Genomic DNA, 26,218 nt, shown 5'->3' on the forward strand with positions numbered 1-26,218 from the left:
GAGCCCCCCTCAAAAAAAAAAAAAAAAAAAAAAAAAACAAAACAAAGAAACAAACAGAAATAAAGAAAAATATGTTAAAAAAAAAAAACGCTTCTACACTTTATCCTCATCCCCCACATTGACTTTTAGTTGTCTCAATTTACATAATTTTATATTATCTACCTCTTAACAGGTTGCTATACCTATTATTGTTTTGATAGATTTGTCTTTTCTAGCTCCACACTAGAGTTATGAGTGAACTGCACACCACAATTACAGTATAAGAGTATTCTGGGTTTGTCCATGTACTTACCTTGATCAGTGGGTTTTATACCTTCAATGGTTTCCTATTTGCACATCGAGTGTTTTCTTTCTGTTTGAAGAACTCCCTTTAGCATTTCTTGTAAGGTGGGTTTAGTGGTGGTAAATTCTCTCAACTTTGGTTGTCTGGGAAATACTGTATCTCTCTTTCATATTTGAAGGACAATTTTGCTGGATACAGTATTTTTGAATGGCAGTTATTTTTTTCTTTCAGCACTTTGAAAATGTTGTTCCACACCTCCCTGGCCTGTATGGTTTCCTGTATGCTTTTTTGCATCGTGGTTCCCATGAGGCTTCTTCATCGAGAAGTCTGTTGCCAGACAAATTGGAGCTCCTTTATGTTATTTGCTTCTTTTTTCTTGCTGCTCTTAGGATTCTCTCTTTGTTGACCTTTAAGAGTCTGATTATTATATGCCTTGGGGTCTTATTTGGGTCAAATTTGATGTTCTCTGATTTTCCTGCTCCCGAATATTTGTATCTTTCTTAAGTTGTGTAAAGTTTTCTGTTGTTATTTCTCAGACTAAGGTTTCTACCCTTTGCTCTTGCTCAACTCTCTCCTGAACACCAATAATTCTTAGTTTGGGCCTTTTCAGGTAGTTTTCTATATCTTATGGGCAATCTTCTTGGCTTTTTGTTATTTTTTTTTTCACTTTTGTGTATTTTCTGGTTTTGTTTGTTGGTTTGTTTTTTATAGTTTTGCTCTGTTGCCTAGGCTGGAGTGCAGTGGCATGATCCTGGCTCACTGCAACTTCCACTTCCTGGGTTCAAGCGATTCTCCTGCCTCAGCCTCCTAAGTAGCTGGGATTTCAGGTGCACGCCATCACACTCGGCTAATTTTTTATACTTTTTGGTAAAGACAGGATTTCACCACATTGGCCAGGCTGGTCTCCAACTCCTGTACCTCAAGTGATCTACCCTTGGCCTCCCAAAGTGCTGGGATTACAGGCATGAGTCACCGTGCCCAGCCGTGTATTTTCAAATCGTCTTTCAGCTCACTGATTCTTTCCTCTGCTTGATCCATTCTGCTGCTGAAAGCCATTAATGAATTTTTCAGTTTAGCAAATGTATTTCTCAGTTCTGAGATTTCTGTTTTTTATTTCAATATCTTTGTTAAGTTTCTCTGATAAATTTCTGAATTGTGTGTGTGTGTGTGACCTTGGAGATTATTGAGTTTCCTTGAAACTACTATTTTGAATTCTTTTTTAAAAAATTATTTTTTAGGGCTGGGCATAGTGGCTTCTCCCTGTAATCCCAGTGTTTTGGGAGGCTTAGGTGGCAGGATTGCTTGAGCCCAGGAGTTTGACAGCAGTCTGAGCAACATGGTGAGAACTTGTCTCTACAAAAAATATAAAATAAATTTCAAAAATTATTTTATTTTTTAAATAGAGACACTATCTCACCATGTTGCCCAGGCTGGTCTCAAACTCCTGGGCTCATGTAGTCCTCCTGTCTTAGCCTCCCTGATGCTTGGGATTACACGCCTGAGTCACTGTGCTGGCCTATTTTGAATTCTTGATCCTCCCACACTGTGCCCAGATGACCTGTAGGTAAAAACCTCCTGCAGTGTTGTGTTGCTGAGTAGCCATTATGATTTGCCATCTCCTTTGAATTACAGAGCAGAGTTTCCAGGGCTGGGGATGGCAGTCCTGCCTCCCACCTTTGTCTCTGCCTGTCCTCAGGATTTCCCCCTTCAGGCACTTGAGATGCTTCCTGTGGGTTAAGGCAGGGACAAATCTCCTGCTAGGGAATCCAAGATGATGAGGATGTTGGTTGTTCATCTCAGTCTTACTTTTTCCAGTGCAAAAATGGTGACTTGCAGGGAAATTTTCCTCACACTTGCTGCCAGGCAGAATGGATGTGGAAGTCCAATTCTCTTACCAACTGCTGGGAGCTTTTTCATTTCTCCATGGCCTCGAGAATTGTCTCATCTTCATGTTTGAGTTCTGGGACATTTCTGGTGATAATCTCAGCACTATACATTTGTTTTTGGTTTTCTGTGGAAGTGAGTGAAGTCAGTTTGTTTCTGTGTTGCTACTTTGGAACCAGAAGTAGTCCAAATATATATTCTCATTTCTGCACTCTTTTTGTTAACCAACCATGTTCAGTGGGCTGACTTCCATGTGTACTTCAGGGCCCCAAGTTCTGCCATAGCCCAAGGCTTCAGAGTCTTCACTGATATAAAGCACGCTGGTTTTGGTCTACAACAGTGACAGCATTTAAAATGTCCTGAGATCACTGGCTACAGCAAGACCCACAGCTCTGTTCAGCAACTCAACAGACTCTAAGCGCCACAAATTTCCCAAGGACTTATTAATATAACTATCCCACTGCTAGAAATTAAAATCTTGCGGCCGGGCGCGGTGGCTCAAGCCTGTAATCCCAGCACTTTGGGAGGCCGAGACGGGCGGATCACAAGGTCAGGAGATCGAGACCATCCTGGCTAACACGGTGAAACCCCGTCTCTACTAAAAAATACAAAAAACTAGCCGGGCGCAGTGGCGGGCGCCTGTAGTCCCAGCTACTCGGGAGGCTGAGGCAGGAGAATGGCGTGAACCCGGGAGGCGGAGCTTGCAGTGAGCTGGGATCCGGCCACTGCACTCCAGCCTGGGCGGCAGAGCGAGACTCCGTCTCAAAAAAAAAAAATAAATAAATAAAATAAAATAAAATAAAATAAAATAAAATCTTGATAACACAGACAAAAAACCCTAATCACATAGAAATTATGTCTCTGAAATAATCCTATCCAAATGCCTTCATAGTAATGCATGTCAATTAGAAACTTTCAAGAAGAGATGCCTTTTAAGACATTATATATGCCAAGTTAAATAAAAAATGTTTGGAGAAAAAGGCAATATCCTTAATTCCAAGTTTATGAGAAAAAAAGACAGTAGATAATTGCAAAACTTACCTCTTGTTGTAAGAATTAACGTTTCCTCACTTTAACCAGTACCCTTGGCCTGGGGTCAATTGCTATAGTTGTCCAACCACATCTTCCTTCTGATTCAGTAAGAAACCACATTTTGTTTCTTGCAATTCATTGTTTTTTCCACAAAATAAATTCTCTTTAAATTCAAGTCTGACTTGCTTTTTGCTTAAGATCAAATTGCTAGCTGCCATTTTTCTATTGAGATATAAATAAATTTGAGGTGTGAATGACCACTTCACATGGTTGATACAGCAAACTATTGTTGGAACCAGGCAGATCTTGGATCAAATACCAACATCATACTGACTAAGTGAGTACCTCTGAACAAGTTACTTAATGTTTTAGCCAGTTTCCTCATCTGCAAAATGTATCTAATATCTGCCTTATAAGATTGCAGAAAGGATTAAATACATATATGCATGTTTTTTGTTTTCTGTTTTGTTTTTGTTTTTGTTTTCTGAGACAAGGTCTCACTCTGTCACCTAGGCTGGAGTGCAGTAGTGTGATCTCAGCTCACTGCAGCCTTGACCTCTGAGGCTCAAACGATCCTCCCACCACAGCCTCCCAAGTAGCTGGGACTACAGGTGCACGCCACCATGCCCAGATAATTTTTTGTAGAGATCCAGTTTTGCCACGTTGCCCAGGTTGGTCTTGAGCTCCTGAGGTCAGGCAATCTGCCTGCCTCAGTCTCCCAAAGTGCTGGGATTACAAACATGTGCTATGCTACAGCCCCCAGGCTTATATGTAGATTAGGAGGCCTTTTATTTGGTTTAGCTAAATGATATTATTACAACAACTACTGGATTATCTATCTGGAGTGGGTGTTAGGTAATATAAGAAACAATAAAGAGAAGGAACGAAGAAAATGGATAAATTATTATTCTTCCTTGTGCCCAACACTAATGGGCAACAAAATTAACTACAGATGCTCTTCAATTTACATAGGGTTATATCTCAATAAACCCATCATAAGTTGAAAATACCATAAATAAAAATGCATTTAATACACCTAACCTACCAAACATCATAGCTTGGCCTAACCTACCTTAAACATGCTCAGGATGCTTACATTAGCCTACAGTTAGGCAAAATCATCTCAGATAAACCTATTTTATAATAAAGTGTTGACTATTTCATGTAATTTATTAATGCTGTACTGAAAATGAAAAACAGAATGGGTGTATAGGTACTTGAGTATAGTTTCTACATGCATATGACTGTTGTACCATCATAAAGTTGAAAAATGGTTGAGTAAAACCATCTAAGCTGGGAACCATCTGTGGTTTAAATTTCCTTATCTCTCCTTATCCAGCAATGGAAAATGAAGCGACCTTTTAAAATTCCCCTTTTCATTAACTGAGATGCGTCTACAAGTACAATATTCTACCACATGCAACATTCTAAGAAATGTAACGTTTTCCCGTAAACCTGCATTTAAAAGTTTTTAAACACATTTTCTGAAGAATTGCTGAGAAACATTCCATTAAGTACCACAATTGAAAAATTGACAGGTTGATTTCTTTTTTTTTTTTTTTGAGATGGAGTCTCGCTTTGTCGCCCAGGCTAGAGTACAGTGGAGCGATCTCGGCTTACTGCAAGTTCCGCCTCCTGGGTTCATGCCATTCTCCTGCCTCAGCCTCCTGAGTAGCTGGGACTACAAGCACCAGCACCATGCCTGGCTAATTTTTCGTATTTACTTTTAGTAGAGACAGGGTTTTACCATGTTAGCCAGGATGGTCTTGATCTCCTGACCTCGTGATCCACCCGCCTCGGCCTCCCAAAGTACTGGGATAACAGGCATAAGCCACCGTGCCCGGCCTACAGGTTGATTTTTTTTTTTAATCCACTAGAATGGTGGGGGTCTCTACCATTTCTCTGAATAGATTCCTTTGGAAATCTGATTTTTACTATGTCTGCTAAAAGGCAAGTATATAAAAAATTGTGGAAGTGATTTCAGGAGACCTACAAAACCCTTGAAGCCCATCTGTACACTCCAAGTTACAATACCTACTTTTACTGGAAAATCTTTTTTTTTTTTTTTTTTTTTTGGAGACAGAGTCTTACTCTGTCACCCAGGCTGGAGTGCAGTGGCGTGATCTGGGCTCATTGCAATATCCGCCTCCTGGGTTCAAGTGGTTCCTCTGCCTCAGCCTCCCAACTAGCTAGGATTACAGGCATGCACCACTATGCCCAGCTAATTTTTGTAATTTTAGTAGAGACAGCATTTCACCATATTGGCCAGGCTGGTCTCGAACTCCTGACCTCAGGTGATCCACCCACCTTGGCCTTCCAGAGTGCTGGGATTACAGGCGTGAGTCACCATGCCCAGCCTGGAAAATCCTTCTGCAATGCAAATATTCACCATTTAAACTTGGGTGAATTAGTAAACCTGGGTTTTTATAAATCTAGATTCCTTAAACTGAGGCAGTCCAGCATGACAAATGAAATGCTTGTTAGATTTACAGTTCCTGCATGTCGGAGCAACTGATTTGGAATAAAAATGTTGCCACCATTTACTTCCTCTGTTTGATTTAGGAACTTATGCTGTTTGGATCCCAGTTTTCTCACCTCCAGAATGAGTAGATTCTCATTCTACCTGTATCTCAAGGCAGTTATAAGATAAGACCTAAAGAGGTAACAGTTCCTTATTCACCATAAAGCATTACATGTTGAATGGAGTCTGCTGGAATGATCGGTCTTCAGACCTGTCCTCAGCTGCTACAAGCATCCTCTACTGCTGCATGTCTACATCGGGTGAGTGTTTCTCAACCTGAGAGTAAGAAATTAGATCACAAGAAAGCCCAGAATTGTCTAGAACCTCCTGCCAGAGTTCCTAGAACCCTTGGTTGCACTTGACCTGTCCACAGGTGGTCTCTCTCTGGTGGCCTAAGAAAGGCCACTTGATTCATCTCTATGTTTCCTGTGCCATGCACAAGCTTGATGCTGAATAAACATCTGCTGACTTAATGATAAACAAATGAAAAGTAGATGTGAAAAAGAGCAAACACTTTTAACATGTTAGGCTCCCTCGCTGTAATCTTCTAGTTTTCAGTAACTGGGATTTCAGGACCCCAACTGCATGCCCCAAAGAGCCAGTAGTCAGCAATAACTACAACTCTTTTGTGCAAGCTGCCAGATTGGATCCTCTGAAGGGGATCACACAAGTGTATGAGAACCACTAGTTGACTGTCATAATTTGTAAATCTCATGGGTTAAAATGAGAGGAAAAAAACTGACCCTCTGTAAATATCTGACAATGGATAGGGAGAGAGGAACTATGCTCCTTTCAGGTGTTTTTTATGTATTACAAAATGCTGTAACGTCACAATCCTTCATTCCTTTGAAAATGTTGTAGAAAACACTATATATGCCAACTTCACAAATCTGAAGTACATTTTTATTTCTAATATAATTAATATTTTGCCCATCCTGTGGCTATTTCTAACATGGCAGCTTTGAGTGAAACAATAATATTACACAGATGTCCAAATCATACTTTAAAAACAAGTAATTTTGGATGGGCACAGTGGCTCATGCCTGTAATCCCAGCATTTTGGGAGGCCAAGGCTGGCAGATCACTTGAGGTCAGGAGTTCAAGACCAGCTTGGCCAACATGGTGAAACTCCATCTTTACTAAAAATACAAAAATTAGGCCGGGCGCAGTGGCTCACACCTGTAATCCCAGCAGTTTGGGAAGCCGAGGTGGGCGGATCACCTGAGGTCAGGAGTTTAGAGACTAGCCTGGCCAACATGGTGAAACCCTGTCTCTACTAAAAATACAAAAATTAGCCAGGCATGGTGACAGGTGCCTGTTATCCCAGCTACTCGGGAGGCTGAGGCAGGAGAATCACTTGAACCCGGGAGGTGGAGGTTGCAATGAGTCAAGATTGTACCACTGCACTCCAGCCTGGGCAACATACAAGACTCCACCTCAAAACCAAACAAAACCCCAAGTAATTTTTAGCCTATTACTAAGAAAGGAAAATATCTTGGGCTCCTTTAAGCTGGGAACTGCTCAAGGCAAATCTACCTCCTATTCTATTCATAGTCATCCCTTTGCTCACAGAGATAGATGCATATTTTGATTGCCTCCTTTGGAAAGACTCTTCAGAAACTCAAAAGAATGTAACCAATTGTCTCTCACCTACCTGTGACCTGGAAGCCCTGGGAGTAATGGTGGGGTGGGGAAGGGGGGTAAGGGGGTCGGAGGGCTTGCTTGCTTTGAGTTGTCCCTGCATTTCTGGATGGAACTAATGTACTTCTTGCATATATTGACTGATGTCTCATGTCTTCCTAAAATGTATAAAACTAAGTCGTTCCCCAACCACCTTGGGCGCACATGTCTTCAGGACTTTCCGAGGCTGTGTCATGGGCACATCCTCAACCCTGGCAAAATAAACTTTCTAAATTAACTGAGACCTGTCTCAGATTTTCTGGGTTCACATTTTGGTAACCATGGGGGTATTCTGAGTGGGGATGCCCTTGACCTTTGACAAATTTCCTACCGGTGCTTGGTACCAGCATGAACTACCTTTAAAATGACAATTTGCTGGGGTCTGAAAGCACTCCCTCCAGAGAATCCCTGATCTCCCAAAATTTGATCAAGATCTAAAGTTTATTTTGCTGTATAACTCCTCTCTTTTTTTGGAGTTTTACCTGCTTCCAGCACAAGGAAGACAAGTGATTTTCCTGCTTCCATGATGATGGAAGGCAGTAACTCCTTTGTGGAGTTTGAGATTAGGGTTTTGTTTTTTTTTTCTTTCCTGCTTGTAGAAACCACTCTTCAGCCTGAGACCAATCTCTAGGTAAGTAACTGAACTGGGCTTTGTCTTGGTTAAAGTTAAGATTAACAACTAACTGGTCATAATTCCTCCTTACCATTACAGTGCTCAGTGATCCTATTGCTGTGTGTGTGTGTGTGTGTGTGTGTGTGTGTTTGCTATTTTGTTCCTGTCTGAAGTTTTTGTTTAAGGATCCTAATTCTAGTTCAGAGATGCATTCTAAAGGGACTTCACTATTGCTTTTTCTCTCAAATTTAATCTTAATTCAGTTTGTCTGTATGCACTTGTGTGAGGAACTGAACTGTTTTTCTCAGTTGAGGAAAAAAAAGGCATTTTGCTCCTCCCAGCCGAAAGGTGCCCCTGGGTGACCGGTGGCCTCCTGGGGGTGTCTGGGGTTAAGTTCCACCCCTCCACAATGACATGCAGCAGCCTTGCAAGGAAATCTCCAACAGAAATTAATTTTTAAAATAGCTCTTTCAGGAAATACATATAAGCACTGATCACCCAGCGTTCTGAGCCCTCTCTGAGGTCATAGTCTTCTGGAGAGAGAAAATGAGACATGTAAAAGGGTGGGAACGACTCAATGATGACATACTGTGTAGTCCTGCCCACAAGGAGCACATATCGATTCACCACATAAAAACCCTAGACTACAGCTCAGTTCTCGCTTTTAAGAAAAAAAAGAAAAAGGGCAGGAAACAAATAATCAAAGAATGATGAGAAAAGAAGGAGAATGACCCCCTTTTGAGCACTCCATAGGTTTTATGGCACCTCTACTTGCCAAAGTTTAGGTAAAATGGAAATAATATGGTCTTTGTGCACATTCACATTAAGGAAAAAGAGGACTAAGGTTGACCTGCAAACTACAGAGTTCCTAAGTATTCTTTTTCTCTACTTTTTCTTTTCTGCCTGCTCTCCATCTGCTGTTAGTTTTCTATTAAGATAAAAACCACTGTTTAGATCCAACAAGCTATTTTTGCAAACCACTAAATTTCTATTAATCTCATGGCTAAAAGTTCTGAAGTAAAAGCTATAGGGTGTTGGGGTGTGTGTGTATTTAAAAGACCTTTATAATTTCTATAACCCAAACTTTTTCTCTCCTCATCTTATAATGTAAACTGTGCTATTTGACTTTCACCTGAGTTGGTTCCTTTAACATGAAAATTTAAGGCTATTTAGCTGACAGCTGCCCAGGGTTGTAAAACAGGTTATCAAGAATCTGAAAGTCTGGTATGAATCTACAAAATTCATTTTATGAATCTACAAAATGTACTTCTAATGATACTTCTAATGGTACTACAAAATGAATCTACAAAATGTACTTCTATTGGCATGCCTAATATGTCTACGTATTTACGTATTGTGTACACAATGTTTCACTATTAAAAATATATATAAAAGAGCTCTGAGTAATTGGCTTTAAAAAAGCACCTAAATCAGATACTAAAAAAGACTAGTCAAATGCTTTTTCAAGTTCATGTAACTTAAGTAAAATATTTAATAAATAAGCTAGTCTTAAAATTATTGGTAAAGTAATATTAGAAATGTCTTAACAATTGCCAGCATACATTTTTGCCTGCATTTATTAATCAAGCAATTTCATAATTCTCTGCCAGATATATTAAGGTGTCAACATATGGCACAGGGGTTTCAAAACTTTAAACCCAGCCCAAAACAGAATGATCTTTGCTTGTGTAATTTTTTTTTTTTTTTTTTTTTTTGAGACGGAGTCTCGCTCTGTCACCCAGGCTGGAGTGCAGTGGCCGGATCTCAGCTCACTGCAAGCTCCGCCTCCCGGGTTCACGCCATTCTCCTGCCTCAGCCTCCCGAGTAGCTGGGACTACAGGCGCCCGCCACCTCGCCCGGCTAGTTTTTTGTATTTCTTAATAGAGACGGGGTGCTTGTGTAATTTTTAATAAATAAGACATTAATATTGGTTTAATGAAAATAGCTGCATCTTAAATATAGTAAGATTACCGTAACTTCTAATCTCATGGCTTTAGGCAGTCTAGTCCACAGGCAACAAGGAGGTTCCTTTTGGGAAAGGACTGTTACCATCTTTGTTTCAAAGCTAAACTATAAACTAAGTTCCTTCCAAAGTTAGTTCAGCTTATGCCCAGGAATGAACAAGGACAGCTTGGAGGTTAAGAGCAAGATGAAGTTAGTTAGGTCAAATCATTTTTCACTGTTAAGATTTTGCAGTGGTGGTTTCATAACTTTAAATTATGACTATCATAGTTTCAATAATGTATGTAAACAATTAAAATAATTTGGTAAATGTAATAGGATAAATACTTGTAGATAAACTGGTCATAATTTAGAACACAAAGTTAAATTAAATAATAGGTATTTAATTATTTGGGTATTTTCCAATAAATATATATTGTAGGAAAACCCTCTTGCTAAAAAACAAAACACTCTTGCTAAAAGGTGAACAAGTTCTGTCTAATTCAAAGCTTAAAAGTTACATATAAAACAAGGTAAAAGGAACCAGAAAATAAAAAGAGACATAAAGAAAGTTATAAAAATAAAGAGGTAAATTTTTGTATGTGTGGTAAGAAAGCTTAAAGAAAAATAATTTTATACGAGAAAGAATCTTGTATGGTAAATTTAGTCCTAAAATAAAATGACTGGTTGCTTAAGAAGGAGGGATGTTTCAGGCATGGTGGCTCAAACCTGTAATCCCAGCACTTTGGGAGGCAGAGGCAGGTGGATCACGATGTCAGGAGATTGAGACCATCCTGGCTAACACGGTGAAACCCCGTCTCTACTGAAAATACAAATAATTAGCCGGACGTGGTGGCAGTAGCCTGCAGTCCCAGCTATTTGCGAGGCTGAGGCAGGAGAATGGTATGAACCCAGGAGGCAGAGATTGCAGTGAGCCAAGATCATGCCACTGCACTCCAGCCTGGGCGACAGAGTGAGACTCCATCTCCAAAAAAAAAAAAAAAAATAGGGAGGGATGTTCAAGAGAAATTAGAAAGCCCAGAAAGCCCAAGCATGTCATGAATGATCAGTGTAAGTTGCAATAAGAGGATTTTTTTTTTTCTTTTTTTCTTTTTTTTTTTTTTCAAAAAAGAGGCTGGGCATAGTGGCTCACGCCTGTAATCCCAGCACTTTGGGAGGCCAAGGTGGGCGGATCACGAGGTTAGGAGATTGAGACCATCCTGGATAACACAGTGAAACAACATCTCTACTAAAAATACAAAAAATTAGCCAGAAGCCAGGTGCGGTGTCTCATGTCTGTAATCCCAGCACTTTGGGAGGCCAAGGCAGGCGGACCTGAGGTTGGGAGTTTGAGACCATCCTGACCAACATGGAGAAACCCCATCTCTACTAAAAGTATAAAACTAGCTGGGCGTGGTGGCATATGCCTGTAATCCCAGCAACTCAGGAGGCTGAGGCAGGAGAAACGCTTGAACCCGGAGGGTGGAGGTTGTGATGAGCCAAAATTGCATCATTGCACTCCAGCCTGGGCAACAAGAGCAAAACTCCATCTCAAAAATAAAAAAAATTAGCCAGGCGTGGTGGCAGGCACCGGTCCCCACTACTCTGGAGGCTGAGGCATGGAGGCTGAGGCAGGAGGATGGTGTGAACCCAGGAGGCGGAGCTTGTAATTAGCCGAGATTGCACCACTGCACTCCAGCCTGGATGACAGAGTGAGACACTGTCTCAAAAAAAAAACAAAAAGAAAAATGGGCAGGCCCGGTGGCTCACGCCTATAATTCCAGCAGTTTAGGAGGCCAAGGCAGGTGGATCACCTGAGGTCAGGAGTTCAAGACCAGCCTGGCCAGCATAGTGAAACCCCATCTCTACTAAAAATACACAAATTACCTAGGCGTGGTGGCGGGTGCCTGTAATCCCAGCTATATGGGAGACTGAGACAGGAGAATTGCATGAACTCTGGGGGCAGAGGTTGCAGTGAGCTCAGATCATGCCAGTGTACTCCAGCCTGGCTAACAGAGTGAGACTCTGTCTCACACACATACAAAAAAGAAATAAAAATAAAAATAAATTTTAAAACCAAAAAACTTTAATATGACCAAGTTGTCATATTAAGTTTTGGTTTGCTTAGACTTAAAAAAACTGAGATTAAAAACTTTTTTTTTGACTGGGTGTGGTGGCTCACACCTGTAATCCCAGCACTTTGGGAGGCTGAAGCGGGCGGATCACCTGAGGTCAGGAGTTCCAGACCAGCCTGGCTAACATGGTGAAACCCCATCTCTACTAAAAATACAAAAATTAGCCGGGCGTGGTGGTACACGCCTATAATCCCAGCTACTCAGGAGGCTGAGGCAGGAGAATGAATCCCTTGAACCTGGGAGGTGGAGGCTGCAGTGAGCCAAGATCAGGCCACTGCACTTCAGCCTGGGCAACAGAAAAAGGCTCCGTCTCAAAAAACAAACAAACAAAAAAACACCAAAAAAAAACCCATAAAACCTTTTCTTTCTTTCTTTCTTTCTTTTTTTTTTTTTTGAAATGGAGTTTCGCTCTTGTTGCCCAGGCTGGAGTGCACTGGTGCAATCTTGGCTCACTGCAACCTCCAACTCTCAGGTTCAAGTGATTCTCCTGCCTCAGCCTCCCGAGTAGCTGAGATTATAGGTGTGCACCACCACACCCAGCTAATTTTTTTGTATTATTAGTAGAGACAGGGTTTCACCATGTTGGCCAGGCTCATCTCGAACTCCTGATCTTAGGTGATCCACCCACCTCAGCCTCCCAAAGTGCTGGGATTATAGGCGTGAGCCACCATGCCCAGCCAGTTTTGCTAAATCTTAAACACTGACTGCAATTAAAGCCTTGTCTTCAGGCCCCACAGAAGATGCCAATCAAAATAAACTGCATTCCTGAGACACAGGGCAAGAAGTTAAAAGCTATTCAACTCCTCAAAGCCCAGGGACTATTGTGGAAGGGGTGGGCATGTAAGATTGTAAGGGCCAATTTTGAAAGATAAAATAAGTTCAGTTTCTCTATAAATTAGTTATTAATGTCAAAGGCACACTGATGCAAGACCAGCATATGGCCCGTGTCAGATTAATAAGGTTTTCTGGAAGCATTAATCAACTCCTTAATAAAGGTTATAAAAAGCTTATAGAAGCTACATCTGATGGTCAAAATTCAAATCTTATAGACTGTTTATAAAATTTTGAAAAACAAATTTAATTGTCTTCATGCTGTTTTTATTAAGGCTTATTGTTTGGAAAATTAATTCTTCTCTCTCAAAAAATAGAGGTTTTCACCTTTTTGCTTTTGAAATCCTTGAGTTACCATTTTGGTTAAATGAATGACTTATTTTACAATGACCTGTGATCCTATTTTGTGATACCAAGTGTTTAAAACCTTTGATATTTGACAAACTTTCCCAAATCAAATCATAAATTATGTCTTTTTCTGACCTAATTAATCCTTTCAGACATTAGAGGTTCCCTAAAGTCCAAAAAATAACATAATTTGGCTTATCTGATACAAAAATTATACAGGAAGCATTGTCAAATATGAAATGGTATTTGGTTTTCTTTGGGCTGTATTTGTATAAATATGTTATTGGTGCCGGGAGCGGTGGCTCAAGCCTGTAATCCCAGCACTTTGGGAGGCCGAGACGGGCGGATCACGAGGTCAGGAGATCAAGACCATCCTGGCTAACACGGTGAAACCCCGTCTCTACTAAAAAATACAAAAAACTAGCCGGGCGAAGTGGCGGGCGCCTGTGGTCCCAGCTACTCGGGAGGCTGAGGCAGGAGAATGGCGTAAACCCGGGAGGCGGAGCTTGCAGTGAGCTGAGATCCGGCCACTGCACTCCAGCCCGGGCGACAGAGCCAGACTCTCTCTCAAAAAAATAAAATAAAATAAAAAATAAAATAAAAAAAAATATGTTATTGGTATGTATTACAAAATTATGGGAAACTCCTATAATTCTGATATAACTTAGTATACATTATCAGTAATAATAATTGTTATGTTAAAATTTTTGGTGTCACAGAGGTAACAAATTTCCTTGTCAATTGTGTCTTTGACTATGGCTGCCCTAAAACTTTTTGTCATCCATGGACAATTGTCTTGTTTTGGTCCTCTTTAGAAGGTGGTTTTATAATCAGCTACAAAACTCTAACAGGTGCTCTTGAATGCAGGTTTCTTTGGAGATTGTGATATCAGAATAGAGGAAAAACTTTTAGGACTCAGGGAAAGCTAAAATGTTCACAAGTATCAAGCAGAACAGGAATTAACTGCATGGACTGAATTTTTGCTTAAAATGTTTGCTGATCCTTTGTTTTGTTTTTCAGAGTCTTAAAACTTTTCTTTTGAGCTACTGACAGCTTTTAACAATTCAGCATACTCCTATGAACAAAATTTGGAGCATATTTGTTTCTCTCTACCTGATTACTCCAGAATCTGGAAACTATTTATGAGTATTCTTATGGTAATACAGTTATTTGCATAAGGGATATAAGACTCTGTTTTCATTTGTAACAGGACACAACTGGAGAAACTGGTTACCCTCCTGAGTAGCTGGGGCTACAGGCGCCTGCCACCACGCCTGGCAATTTTTTTGTATTTTTAGTAGAGATGGGGTTTTACTGTGTTAGCCAGGATTGTCTGGATCTCCTGACCTCGTGATCCACCCGTGTCGGCCTCCCAAAGTGCTGGGATTACAGGCGTGAGCCACTGCGCCCGGCCCTGAACTGAACTCTAATTTTTCTTGCTACAAGTCTTCAAAATAATGTTTTCAATTTTTTTCCTTTTTTTTTCCTTCCATTTTTCCTAATTTGGAGTCTCTGAAAACTAAGCTGTGCTTTTTTAAAGCCCTGCAAACTGAAGCCAGACAACTTAGAAGAAAATAACAGCAACCTATTTACATACATAAGCCACTTTCATACCTGCTTCAGAGTAATGTGGCCTATATCAATTTTTCCAGGATTGTTCTTTGGTTTGTTATTTTTTTCTCCCTTCCTCCCCCCATTTTCTCTTCACAGGACATGAGACTTCACAACCAGATAAGAATGAGCTTTCAGGACCTAACTAACTAGGAATAAACTGTCCTAGCCATGAGAGATCAGATGAAACCTGAGACCAGAGACGCATTTTCTTCTAAAATGCTTTCTCCAAACGATTTGAAAAAAGAAAAGTGGGGAAATGTGAAAGGAAAGTATCTTGGGCTCCTTCTAGCTGGGAACTGTTCAGGGCAAACCCGCTTCCCATTTTATTCAAAGTCATCCCTCTGCTCACAGAGACAGATGCATATTCTGATTGCCTCCTTTGGAAAGGCTCATCAGAAACTCAAAAGAATGCAACCATTTGTCTCTCACCTATTGGTGACCTGGAAGTCCCTGAGGAGGGCCTTACTTTGAGTTGTCCCACCTTTCTGGATGGAACTAAGGTACTTCTCACATATAATGATTGATGTCTCATGTTTCCCTAAAATGTATAAAACCAAGCTGTGCCCCGACCACCTTGGGCACACGTCATCAGGACTTCCTGAGGCTGTGTCATGGGCACGTCCTCAACCTTGGCAAAATAAACTCTCTGAATTAACTGAGACCTGTCTCAGATTTTCTGGGTTCACATTACCATATATGGCTATTGAAAAGGAAAAATATTAATAACAATTACTAACTTTGTAAAATATTTGCAATGTGCCAGACGCTGAACTACACATTCTCCATACCCATGATTTCATTTCATCCTCACAGCAATCCTGAGGTAGGTATGACAGTTATTTTCATTTGTTACATAAGAAAAGTACCTGAAGTCACATGGCTAGTAAATGGTGGAAAAGAGATTTCAACCAATGTATTCAGACTCTGAAGCCCACATTCTTAACTCTTAAGTGCATCAAATAGGGGGTCATGTAAAAAAAATAATAATAATCCTTTAGTTGGAACTTTAAACAGGAAGGATTCTAATACTAAGAGATGAACAGATCCCTAAGCTTAGCTCTAATCACCTTGTTACAAGAAGTTTAGCCTAAAGCTGCCTCCTTACATATTTTAAGTTTAGCCTAAATGTCCCTCCATACCTAGTGACTTGTAACCTAACTGGATGTGCAAACAACCTTTAACCTACTCTTGTAACAAGTAGCCCAGTCTCAACCAATCACAGCAGCCCAGTTTCAGCCAGTCATAGGCAGCCAATTGCTCAAATAAGGCAAACACTAGGCTGCAACCAATCTAGCTGTTTATGTACCTCACTTTTTTTTTTTTTTTTTTTGAGACAGGGGATCTCCCTCTGCCGCCCAGGCTGGGGTACAGTGGTGTGATCATGACTCACTGCAGCCTCAACCTCCCAGGTTCAAGCGATCCTCCCACCTCAGTCTCCCAAGTAGCTAGGACCACAGGAATGAGTGGTACACCTGCTTTCATATATATACACACACACACACACACACACACACACACACACGCACACGCATACATATACAGATATATATACCATACACACACACACACACACACATATATATACATTTCTTTTTTCTTGTAGAGATGGGGGTCTCCCTATGTTGCCCAGGGTGGTCTCGAACTCCTGGGCTCCAAGCAATCCTCCTACCTTGGCCTCCTAAAGTGCTGGGATTATAGGTATAAGCAATTGGGCCTGGCCTCTACCTCACTTCCGTTTTCTGTATGTCACTTTCCTGTTTCTGTCCATAAATACTATCCAACCATGTAGCTGCCCTGGAGTCACTCTGAACCTATTCTAATTCCAGAAGCTGCTGATTTGCAAATCATTCTTTGTTCAGTTAAACTCCGTTGAATTTATTTTGTCTAAAGTTTTTCTTTTAACAACTCAAACAGAACACAAATGGTTCTAAGCAACAATTGAACATAAACAAGCTAGCTGCTTAACAGGAACTCAGTAGTTTCCTTGATTCAGTTTAGCTAACACTTTAAACCAATAGCTGCTTAACAGGAACTCAGTACAGTTTCCTTGATTTAGTTTAGCTAATATTTTAAACTAATCTGGATTACAATGCCATACTCATACAGAATTCTGCAATGGTAGTTTCCTAAAGTAGTAATTTAATGACCACTAAGTGCTGCTCATATAAACTGGAAAAATGTATATCCCCTTCAGAACTTAGTGTTCCTAGTGTAAACATAGCTTACTTAATAAAACACTAGCTAAGTACAGCAAGAAAGCTCAAACCACTGGTAAGCAATATTCAATCAATTTATCAGTCATCTGAACCAGAGCAACTCTATTTTGAATACAGGCTGGGTAAAATAAGGCTGAGACCTACTGGGCTGCATTCCCAGGTTAGGCATTCTAAGTCACAAGATGAGACAGAGGTCGCATAAGATACAAGTCACAAAGACCTTGCTGATAAAGCAGGCTGAGGTAAAGAAGCCAGTCAAAACCCACCAAATGGAAAATGGCAATGAAAGTGACCTCTGATCATCCTCACTGCTCATACATTCTAATTATAATGCATTAGCACACTAAACAACACTTCCACCAGCACTATACCAGTTTACAAATGCCATGGCACAGTCAAGAAATTACCCTATATGGTCTATGAAGGGAAGGAACCCTCAGTTCCGGGAATTACCACCCCTTTCCTGGAAAACTCATGAATAATCCACCCCTTGTTTAGCATATAATCAGGAAATGACCATAAAAGTGGCCAGCCAACAGCCCTCAGGGCTGCTGTGCCTATGGAGTAGCCATTATCTTGTTTCTTTACTTCTCTAATAAACTTGCTTTCACTTTTCTCTATGGATTGGCCTCAAATTATTTCTTACAAAAGATCCAAGAACCCTCTCTTGAGGTCTGGATCAAGACTCTTTTCCGGTAGCAAACTCAGTGGCCATCACAGACCTCTCCCTCCACTAAGCAGTTTAAGTGGCCAAGTCTCATGTTACTGGGAACTTTAGAAGATGGGAGGGAGAGTTCAGGTAAAATCCTAAGGAATTTGTTGTATTTCCTATCTGGGTGGGTGGCAAGAAGCTTTCAAAATGAACTTACATGCCGTTCAATCCCAATTTTCACCCTCATGCTTATGGCTTTCCAGAATAGAGAGTTAATTTCTGCATTAAAATAACATTGGCTACCAAAGAAAGGTTTCATATGTGTATAATGGGGTGGGAATGAATAATTCCTACACCAGCCAACATTATGGATGTTGCTCTAGTCCAACATTTTACCGTACTGTAAGTAAATTTTTTTTAGTTGTCATGCAAACATAGAGTAAAAATTTTAAAACTGAATTTTCCCTGTTGCCTAAAGGGAAGGAGATCTTTTCTCTCCTTCCTTTTCCTTACAGTATTTCTTTGAAAAACCCAGTATTTATAAATTATTCCTCTTTCCCTTTGATATGCATGCAAATCTTTTTAAAGGCTAAATAAACTAGCCCTACCTTAGCTTTTTTAAACCCAATAAATACAGTAAAACCCAGGACTGTTTTTCTGAAGGGCCTGGAACCCCCTCCTTTATATTTATTTATTAATTTTTTTTTTTTAATTTTTTTTTGAGATGAAGTCTCACTCTGTAGCCCAGGCTGGAGTGCAGAGGCACAATCTCGACTCATTGCAACCTCCGCCTCCCGGTTCAAGTGATTCTTCTGCCTCAGCCTCCCAAGTAGCTGGAATTACAGGCGCGTGCCACCACACCCAGCTAATTTTTGTATTTTTAATAGAGATGGGGTTCGACATGTTGGCTAGGCTGGTCTCAAACTCCTGACTGCAAGTGATCTGCTCTCCTCAGCCTCCCAAAGTACTGGAATTACAGGCGTGAGCCACCATGCTCAGCCAAACCCCCTGAACCCCCTATTTTAAATGGAAATATCCAGGAAGAAAATGACCCCGCCCTATCACTGTGGGAGTTTAACCTAGGCACCTCAACTACTTGTTTTATCATAGAGCTGTTTTATGTTTTCCTTTGGAAAAAAGTAACTAGGTAGCACAGATGACCAACTCTATTACCAGATGAATTTAGAATGAACTATGAAAGCATGTACAGCAAATGTCAAGTCTTCTTACAAGAGGACAAATTACCATTCATCTTGAGACTACATAATGGGTTGTATCTGCTCAGCTACATACAAATAAATGGTGGTATTTATTTGTATGTAGTATTTCTTTTTCTGAAAGAAACTGCATTAGTATATTATCCATAATACATCCCAGTCTGGTTTAATGCTTATTATTCTTTTTCTTTTTTTTTTTTTTGAGTCAGGGTCTTACTTGTTGCCCAGGCTGGAATGCAGTTTACTGCAGCCTCAAACTCCTGGGCTCAAGTGATCCTCCTGACTCAGCCTTCTGAGTAACTGGGACGACAGGTGCACACCACCACACCTAGATAATTTTTTATTTTTTGTAGAGATGGGGTCTCCCTTTGTTGCCCAGGCTAGTCTCAAACTCCCCGCCTCACGTGATCCTCCCACCTCAGCCTCCCAAAGCACTGGGATTACAGGTGTGAGCCACCACATTCAGCCTCACACAGGTCTTTACGTAACAAGATACAAGCTCCTCCTAGTCTCAAGACTTCACACATGCCCTTCCCTCCTTCTGTTAGCTCTTTGTCCATTTAACTCCAACTCAGTCCTTGAAGTCTCAGCTAAATATTATTTTCTTGGGAAAGCCTTCCCTGTCTCTCCTCATTTCCCCCCCAACACCCCCGCCGCCCCCAGCCTGCCGGTGACTCCACTATGTATTCTCACAGCACCCTCTACTGTTCTCCACAGCATGCATCACAATCGTAATTAACATTTAGTTTTATGTATATATTTACTGTCTATCTCCCTTGCTAGATTTACAAGCAATTTAAAGACAGGGGTTTTATCTGTTTTGGTCATCACTGTATCCACAACACCCAGCACAATGCTGGTACACTGTAAGCGTTCAATAAGTATCTGAAGGAATTAATAAGATTTGTAGCTAAGTGCTAGGTTCTGAAGTGACGTGGTATTGGATCTGCCTTTACTGGCTCTATGCCTTTGTTACTGTTGTTGTTTGAGACAGGGTCTCACTTCCCCCCCGCCCCCCAAGACGGAGTCTCGCTCTTGTCGCCCAGACTAGAGTGCAGTGGCGGGATCTCAGCTCACTGCAACCTCTGCCTCCCAGGTTCAAGCAATTCTCCTGCCAAAGCCTCCCAAGTAGCTAGGATTACAGGCACCTACCACCACGCTCGGCTAATTTTTGTTTGTTTGTTTTGAGACGGAGTCTTGCTCTGTCGCCTAGGCTTGAGCGCAGGATCTTGGCTCACTGCAAGCTCCGCCTCCCGGGTTCATGCCATTCTCCTGCCTCAGCCTCCCGAGTAGCTGGGACTACAGGAGCCCTCCACCACGCCCGGCTAATTTTTTTGTACTTTTTTTAGTACAGACGGGGCTTCACCGTGTTAGCCAGGATGGTCTCGATCTCCTGACCTTGTGATCCGCCCACCTCGGCCTCTCAAAGTGCTGGAGCCACAGCGCCCAGCCAATTTTTGTATTTTTTAGTAGAGACTGGTTTCACCATGTTGGCCAGGCTGGTCTCGAACTCCTGACCTCAGGTGATCCGCCCGCCTCAGCCCCTAAAGGTGTGAGTCACCGTACCCAGCTAAGACAGGGTCTCACTTTGTCACCCAGACTTGAATACAATGGCGTGATCTCGGCTCACTGCAGCCTCAATCTCCCAGGTTCAAGCAATCCACTTGCCTCGGTCCCAACAAGTAGCTGGGACTACAGGCGTGTGCCACCATGCCTGGCTAATAGCTCTATGCCTTTGGATAAATTTCTCAACATCTCTAAGCCCATCTCTCCCTCCATAAATGAAGATTATAGTTCCTATTATTAGGGTTATTACGGGATTGAGTAATTCAGTAAAGGGATTAGTACAATGCCTGGAACATAGCAAACACTCAAAAAATATCAACTATTATTAAGGAATGGAGAAAAGGGGACATGTACATGGTAGGGAAGGCATATTCCACACCCTTGATAAAGGCACAAACATAGCTTCCATTACGCAAACACACCGTTGCAATCGGCAACAGTGTAAGCAAGTATTCTGCTTACTAAATGTATGAGTGTATGAAACCCAAACGTTATTTCAAAAGTAACTTCACGATTCTCAAATCATTACACCAAAGGTTTGGAAACTGAAAAAAGAGCATTAGGTGGCTACCATTTGTTGAATACCTACTATGTGCCAGACACCAGCTGAGCACCTTGCAAGTGCAGTCTCATTTACGCTTCACAACAACCTTATGAGTGGGTTGGTTATTCCCAAAGTTACAGCTGAAGAAACAGACACTCCGAGTTTAAAACGTTTGCCCAAAGCCGCACAGCCAGGAAGCCGCAGAGTAAGTATTGGAAGAGCAAGACATCTCAAACAGCCATTCCCGTGGACGCTCGAGTCAGCACCCTCCTTCTGCCTTCTGAAAAACCGGAGTTCCTTTGGCTAATCCTAACTCGCCGTCACTGGCTAAGGTGCCACCGTCCCCCAGCGCTCAACCCTCGGTCTTGCCGCAGGCACACGCTGCGGGGGCTCCCCTACGTCGCGCAGAAATGCGGGAATAAACAGGCTCGAGCCAAGAGCCCTCTGGGAGCACAGGCCTTTCACACACAGCGCCCAGCGCGACACCCATTTCCAGCCGCAGAAACCGGACTCAAGAGACCTCGGCGACAGGCGGGGTTCCCAGCCAAGCACTCGCCGGAACCAAAGCCCTGGTCCCAGCGATTGGGCTGTCTTCCTTCAGAGTTCCGCGTCGCGGGGATCCGAAAGCCGCCCGGGATTCCGCGCGCTCCCCCAGGGCCCGCGGCCTTCGCTCGACCACTACACCGCTTCCCCTCACCCAGGCCGGGGAGTCGCCTCAGCTCAAGGCCAGACCCTATCCCCTGATCTCGGAGGTTCCTTCTTCCCCAGCCCCTACCTGGTTGCCGGAGAGACCATAGTCAGTCCATCCTCCCGCCTCGGAAGTGACGTGTACGCAGCCGGCGAGGCTCCGTCCAATCCCAGCGTTGAGGCTGCGCATGCGCGTTGGGCGGGCGTCCCTCAAGGTGTACGTAGGACCCGCTAAACCAGAGATCTGAACAGGGTCCACCTGCATAACTACAGTGCCTTCATCTTCCGGAGGGAAATTCCGAAGGTCGTGGCTGGTGTTCCGTGGACTTTCGGCGAAGAACATAGTTGGAGAATTCACGATACAGTTATCAAGATGATTATAATGCCACAGTAATCAGAACAGTGTGATAACTGGTACAAAGGTAAAAACAATGAATGAAAAAGAGAGAGGCCAGAAACAGACCCGCAGCTATGTCGTCACTTTTTCCTCCTACAAGTAGCCACGGTAATGCAATAAGGAAAGTTTTGTTCAATATATAGTGCTACGTCAATTGAATGTCGATTGGGGGAAAATGAACCTTGACTCCTATCTCAAGTAAAATAATTCTAGATGGATGGTAGACCTGAATGTGAACAGTACAACTCTGGACAATAAAATCGCAGAATATCATAACCATGAGAGAGGAAAATAACGTTTTAGCAGAACACAAAAAGTGCCAGTCCTAAAGGAAAAGGCTGATAAATTGGGCGTCAGTAACTATAAGATACCGAAAAAACCCCATTGAGAAAAGGGAAAGACAATAGAACAGACAAGATATTTGAAATACATATATCTGAAAATGAATTTTATTCAGAATATATACGTACTTCTTGCAAATAAATTTTTTGAAGGACCTGAAGTGATTTAAAAAAAAAAAAAAAAAAGCATGAAAAGAGGATATTGAGAGTAAAGGGCAGAGGAAGGAAGGGGCAGGGCAGAGGAAGGAAGCGGTGGGGGGACTCTCATCATTCAAAATTCGTAAGATGGCAAATATGTGTAAGGTGGAAAATCTCCCTCTCTGTTCTCCAGGAACCCACTTCACCTCCCCCTAGGTAACAATGCTATTAGCTATGTGTGTCCTTTCAGAGCCAGTTTATTGATAACCAAGCAATTATATATATATTCAACACCCCCTTGTTACACAAACAATAGCATTCTGAAACACCCTTCTGTTCTTGCTTTTATTCACTTTAACGAATTAATATATCATGGAAATTCTTACAGATATCCACAAACTCTGAAAGTGGGAAATTTTATTTTTAACTAAATATTTATTTTTGGTGTTTTCACACAAGTTTTTATACCCTCCTGGTCACTCTCCAATGTTCTAGAAACTCTAGATTCCTGCTTGCCTATTCACAAAGTTTGAATATCCTTATAACAAACCCAATATGAACCTGTGAGGCAGGAAAGTAGGGTCTGGAGGCAGGGAACCTAAGGCCAATTCACGCTGACTTCCTAGAACTAAATCAAAAGGAAAACCGGAACTTTCCATGCCCAAGTAACAAAAGGACCAGAAGCTACTCCCTTTGCAACCTGCCCTACTTTTCTGCCTGGCGGATGAAAAACTGAAGGTACCTCTGATTGGTCCCCTCTTGCAACCAATCAGGCTGATCACAGGCCACTACCTCTTTTACATAGGGTGTACACCAAGTAACCAACGGGAAACCTCTAGAGGATATTTAAACTGCAGAAAATTCTGTAACTGGGCTCTTGAGCCACATGCTAGGCAGGCTCCCACACTGTGGAGTGTGCTTTTGTTGCATCATTCTTTCCTTGCTTTGTTTGTGCGTTTTGTCCAATTCTTTGTTCAAAACGCCAAGAACCTGGACACCCTCCACTGGGTAACGCCTGACTAAGTCAGTTTCCTGGGGTTCATTTCCTAGGCCTGCTACCCTCTTAGCCAACCCACTCTTCAGTCCTGCATGGAATTTGTTTTAGAAGCAACTCAACACATTTCAATGTTTTGGTAACCAATTTGAACTGCATCTCCCAAATGCAAGTGTAAGAACTCTAACTTCACAGCCAGGATATTATACAAATAGATTCCAGTAGGCCGGGTGCAGTGGCTCACACCTGTAATCCAGCACTTTGGGAGGCTGAGGCAGGCGGATCACCTGAGGTCGGGAGTTTGAGATCAGCCTGACCAACATGGGGAAACCCCATCTACTAAAAATTTTAAAAAATCAGCCAGGCATGGTGTCGTGTACCTGTAGTCCCAGCTACTCAGGAGGCTGAGGCAGGAGAATCACTTGAACCCAAGAGGTGGAGGTGGCAGTGAGCAGAGATCACGCCACTGCGCTCCAGCCTGGGCAACACAGTGAGACTCCATCTCAAAAACAAACAAACAAAACAAATAGATTCCAGTGGTTAGCACAGTTCCATGGCTTTCTATGAAAACAAGATGGAAGAATTTTGTTTCCAAGAAGATGAACTAGACACAATTTTCCCTATTCCTTTTACTAAGTACAACTAAAAATTGTGGGCATTATATATAAAACAATCTAAGACTCCAAAAGGTGGAGAGAAGGAAACCAGCTAGCCACCCTGAGACCCAACGAACAACATGGTGGGTGTTGCCTTATATATCCCAGACTGGGTGCTAGGAAGTAAGAAACCTGGAAATGCCGACAGGCAAAGACAATGCCCTAAGAAAAGCCACAGGACCAGGAAAAGCACAGCTTCAGAAGACAGAAAATGGGCCGGACGCGGTGGCTCAAGCCTGTAATCCCAGCACTTTGGGAGGCCGAGACGGGCGGATCACGAGGTCAGGAGATCGAGACCATCCTGGCTAACACGGTGAAACCCCGTCTCTACTAAAAAAAAAAATACAAAAAACTAGCCGGGCGAGGTGGCGGGCGCCTGTAGTCCCAGCTACTCGTGAGGCTGAGGCAGGAGAATGGCGTAAACCCAGGAGGCGGAGCTTGCAGTGAGCTGAGATCCGGCCACTGCACTCCAGCCCAGGCGACACAGCAAGACTCCATCTCAAAAAAAAAAAAAAAAAAAAAAAGACAGAAAATGTTTAGATAATAATGACTCTAATCCAGCCCAAACCACAGAAAGAACCCCATCCCCATGCTTGCCTCTTGGAAAGCCCAGACTGCCACCCATGCTAGGCTGTAAAGAGGCACCACCGTCCCCTCCCCCTGGCATGGTGTCAGAGAAGGCCAAGTGGAGGGCTGGATTTTCATTCCCACTGAGCAGCAAGGAGGCTCTCCCCCAGCATGGTATCAGTGGAAACCACATGGAGAACCTGGACTTCCACCCGACTTGATCGGAAGAAAGCACTCATCCCCTTCTCTGGGGTGGTGTCAGAGACAGTGTTCCATGAAAGGGCATATAGGCAAAGCCATCCCCAAATGCCCAAGGAGCTGGGAAAACACAGGAAGCAGACAAATCCAGTTTGTCAGTATAGGATAATTAATTAGAGGGAACTTACAGACAGAAGCATGGTCTTCGGTGTCCGCAAGGCCAGTGGATCTCCACACAGTAGCCTCCCAGAACCAGGGCTTATATCTTGGGGACAAAAATATACTTACCCTGGAAGGAATGTGTAAATGGTTGAGAGAATGCTGTGGGTGTCACAACCTATGATTTCTGCAACAGCATCAAGGGTTGTTTCTGTAAAAAGGCAAAAGTTACAGTGAATAGGTGATCCTATATAAAGAGTCATACATCAACTAGACATTTTGGAGGCATTCCTGGAATTGGAGTTAGCGGATTTGCATTTAAAATAAAGTCACTCTTGTCCCCATAGGGAGCCAAGTGGAGAGTCAGAACTTTCAACATCACTCAGTGGCAACAAAGCCACCTCCCACCCCACATATCAGTGGAGGTCCCCTCCCCATCCCAGCAAGGGTGGTATCCCTGGAGGCCAACTGGAGAGCCTGAACTCCCATTCGTGCCAAATAACCTCCCTCCACATGTCAACAAAGGCCAAGTGGAAGGCCTGGACTTCCACCCCCACTTGGCAATAATGAAGAGGCATCCCCTTCCCCTGCCAAAGTGGGTCAGGAAGCCTGCTAAAACACAAGATTTAAATAAGGCCCAGAGTCTTATGACACCCCAAAGTCCAAGTTTCCACCAAAAAGCACTCATTATACCAAGAAATGGGAAAATCTAAACTTAAATGAGAAAACACAATCAACAGATGCCAACACAGCTGAGCACAGTGGCACACACCTGGAACTCCAGCACTTTGGGAGGCCAAGATGGAAGGATCCCTTAAACCCAGGAGTTCAAGACCAGCCTGGGCAACATAGTGAGACCCCACCTCTACAAATAACTTTTTTTTTTTAAGTAGCAGGGCTTGGTGACATGTTCCTGTGGTCCCAGCTACCTGAGAGGCTGAGGCAGGAGGATCACTTGAGCCCAGGAGTTTGAGGCTGCAGTGAGCTATGATTGCACAATTGCA

At 42.4% G+C, this 26,218-nt stretch overlaps 1 protein-coding gene across 1 annotated transcript in view; it reads right to left on the reverse strand.

Annotated features, from left to right (window-relative positions):
- DHRS7B (dehydrogenase/reductase 7B) overlaps positions 1-25,424 on the reverse strand; it is a 66,509-nt gene extending 41,085 nt beyond the window's left edge. The window contains exons 1-2 of the mRNA XM_025361244.1: positions 25,344-25,424; positions 21,853-22,175 (exon numbers count right to left, since the gene is read on the reverse strand). Of these exons, the coding sequence (XP_025217029.1) occupies positions 21,853-21,872 (20 nt within the window). The 5' untranslated portion in view covers positions 21,873-22,175; positions 25,344-25,424. The remainder of the gene's footprint in view (positions 1-21,852; positions 22,176-25,343) is intronic.
- Between the last annotated feature and the right edge of the window lie 794 nt (positions 25,425-26,218).

This window comes from Theropithecus gelada, chromosome 16 (genome assembly GCF_003255815.1).
Source record: "Theropithecus gelada isolate Dixy chromosome 16, Tgel_1.0, whole genome shotgun sequence".
NCBI classification, from domain to species: domain Eukaryota; kingdom Metazoa; phylum Chordata; class Mammalia; order Primates; family Cercopithecidae; genus Theropithecus; species Theropithecus gelada.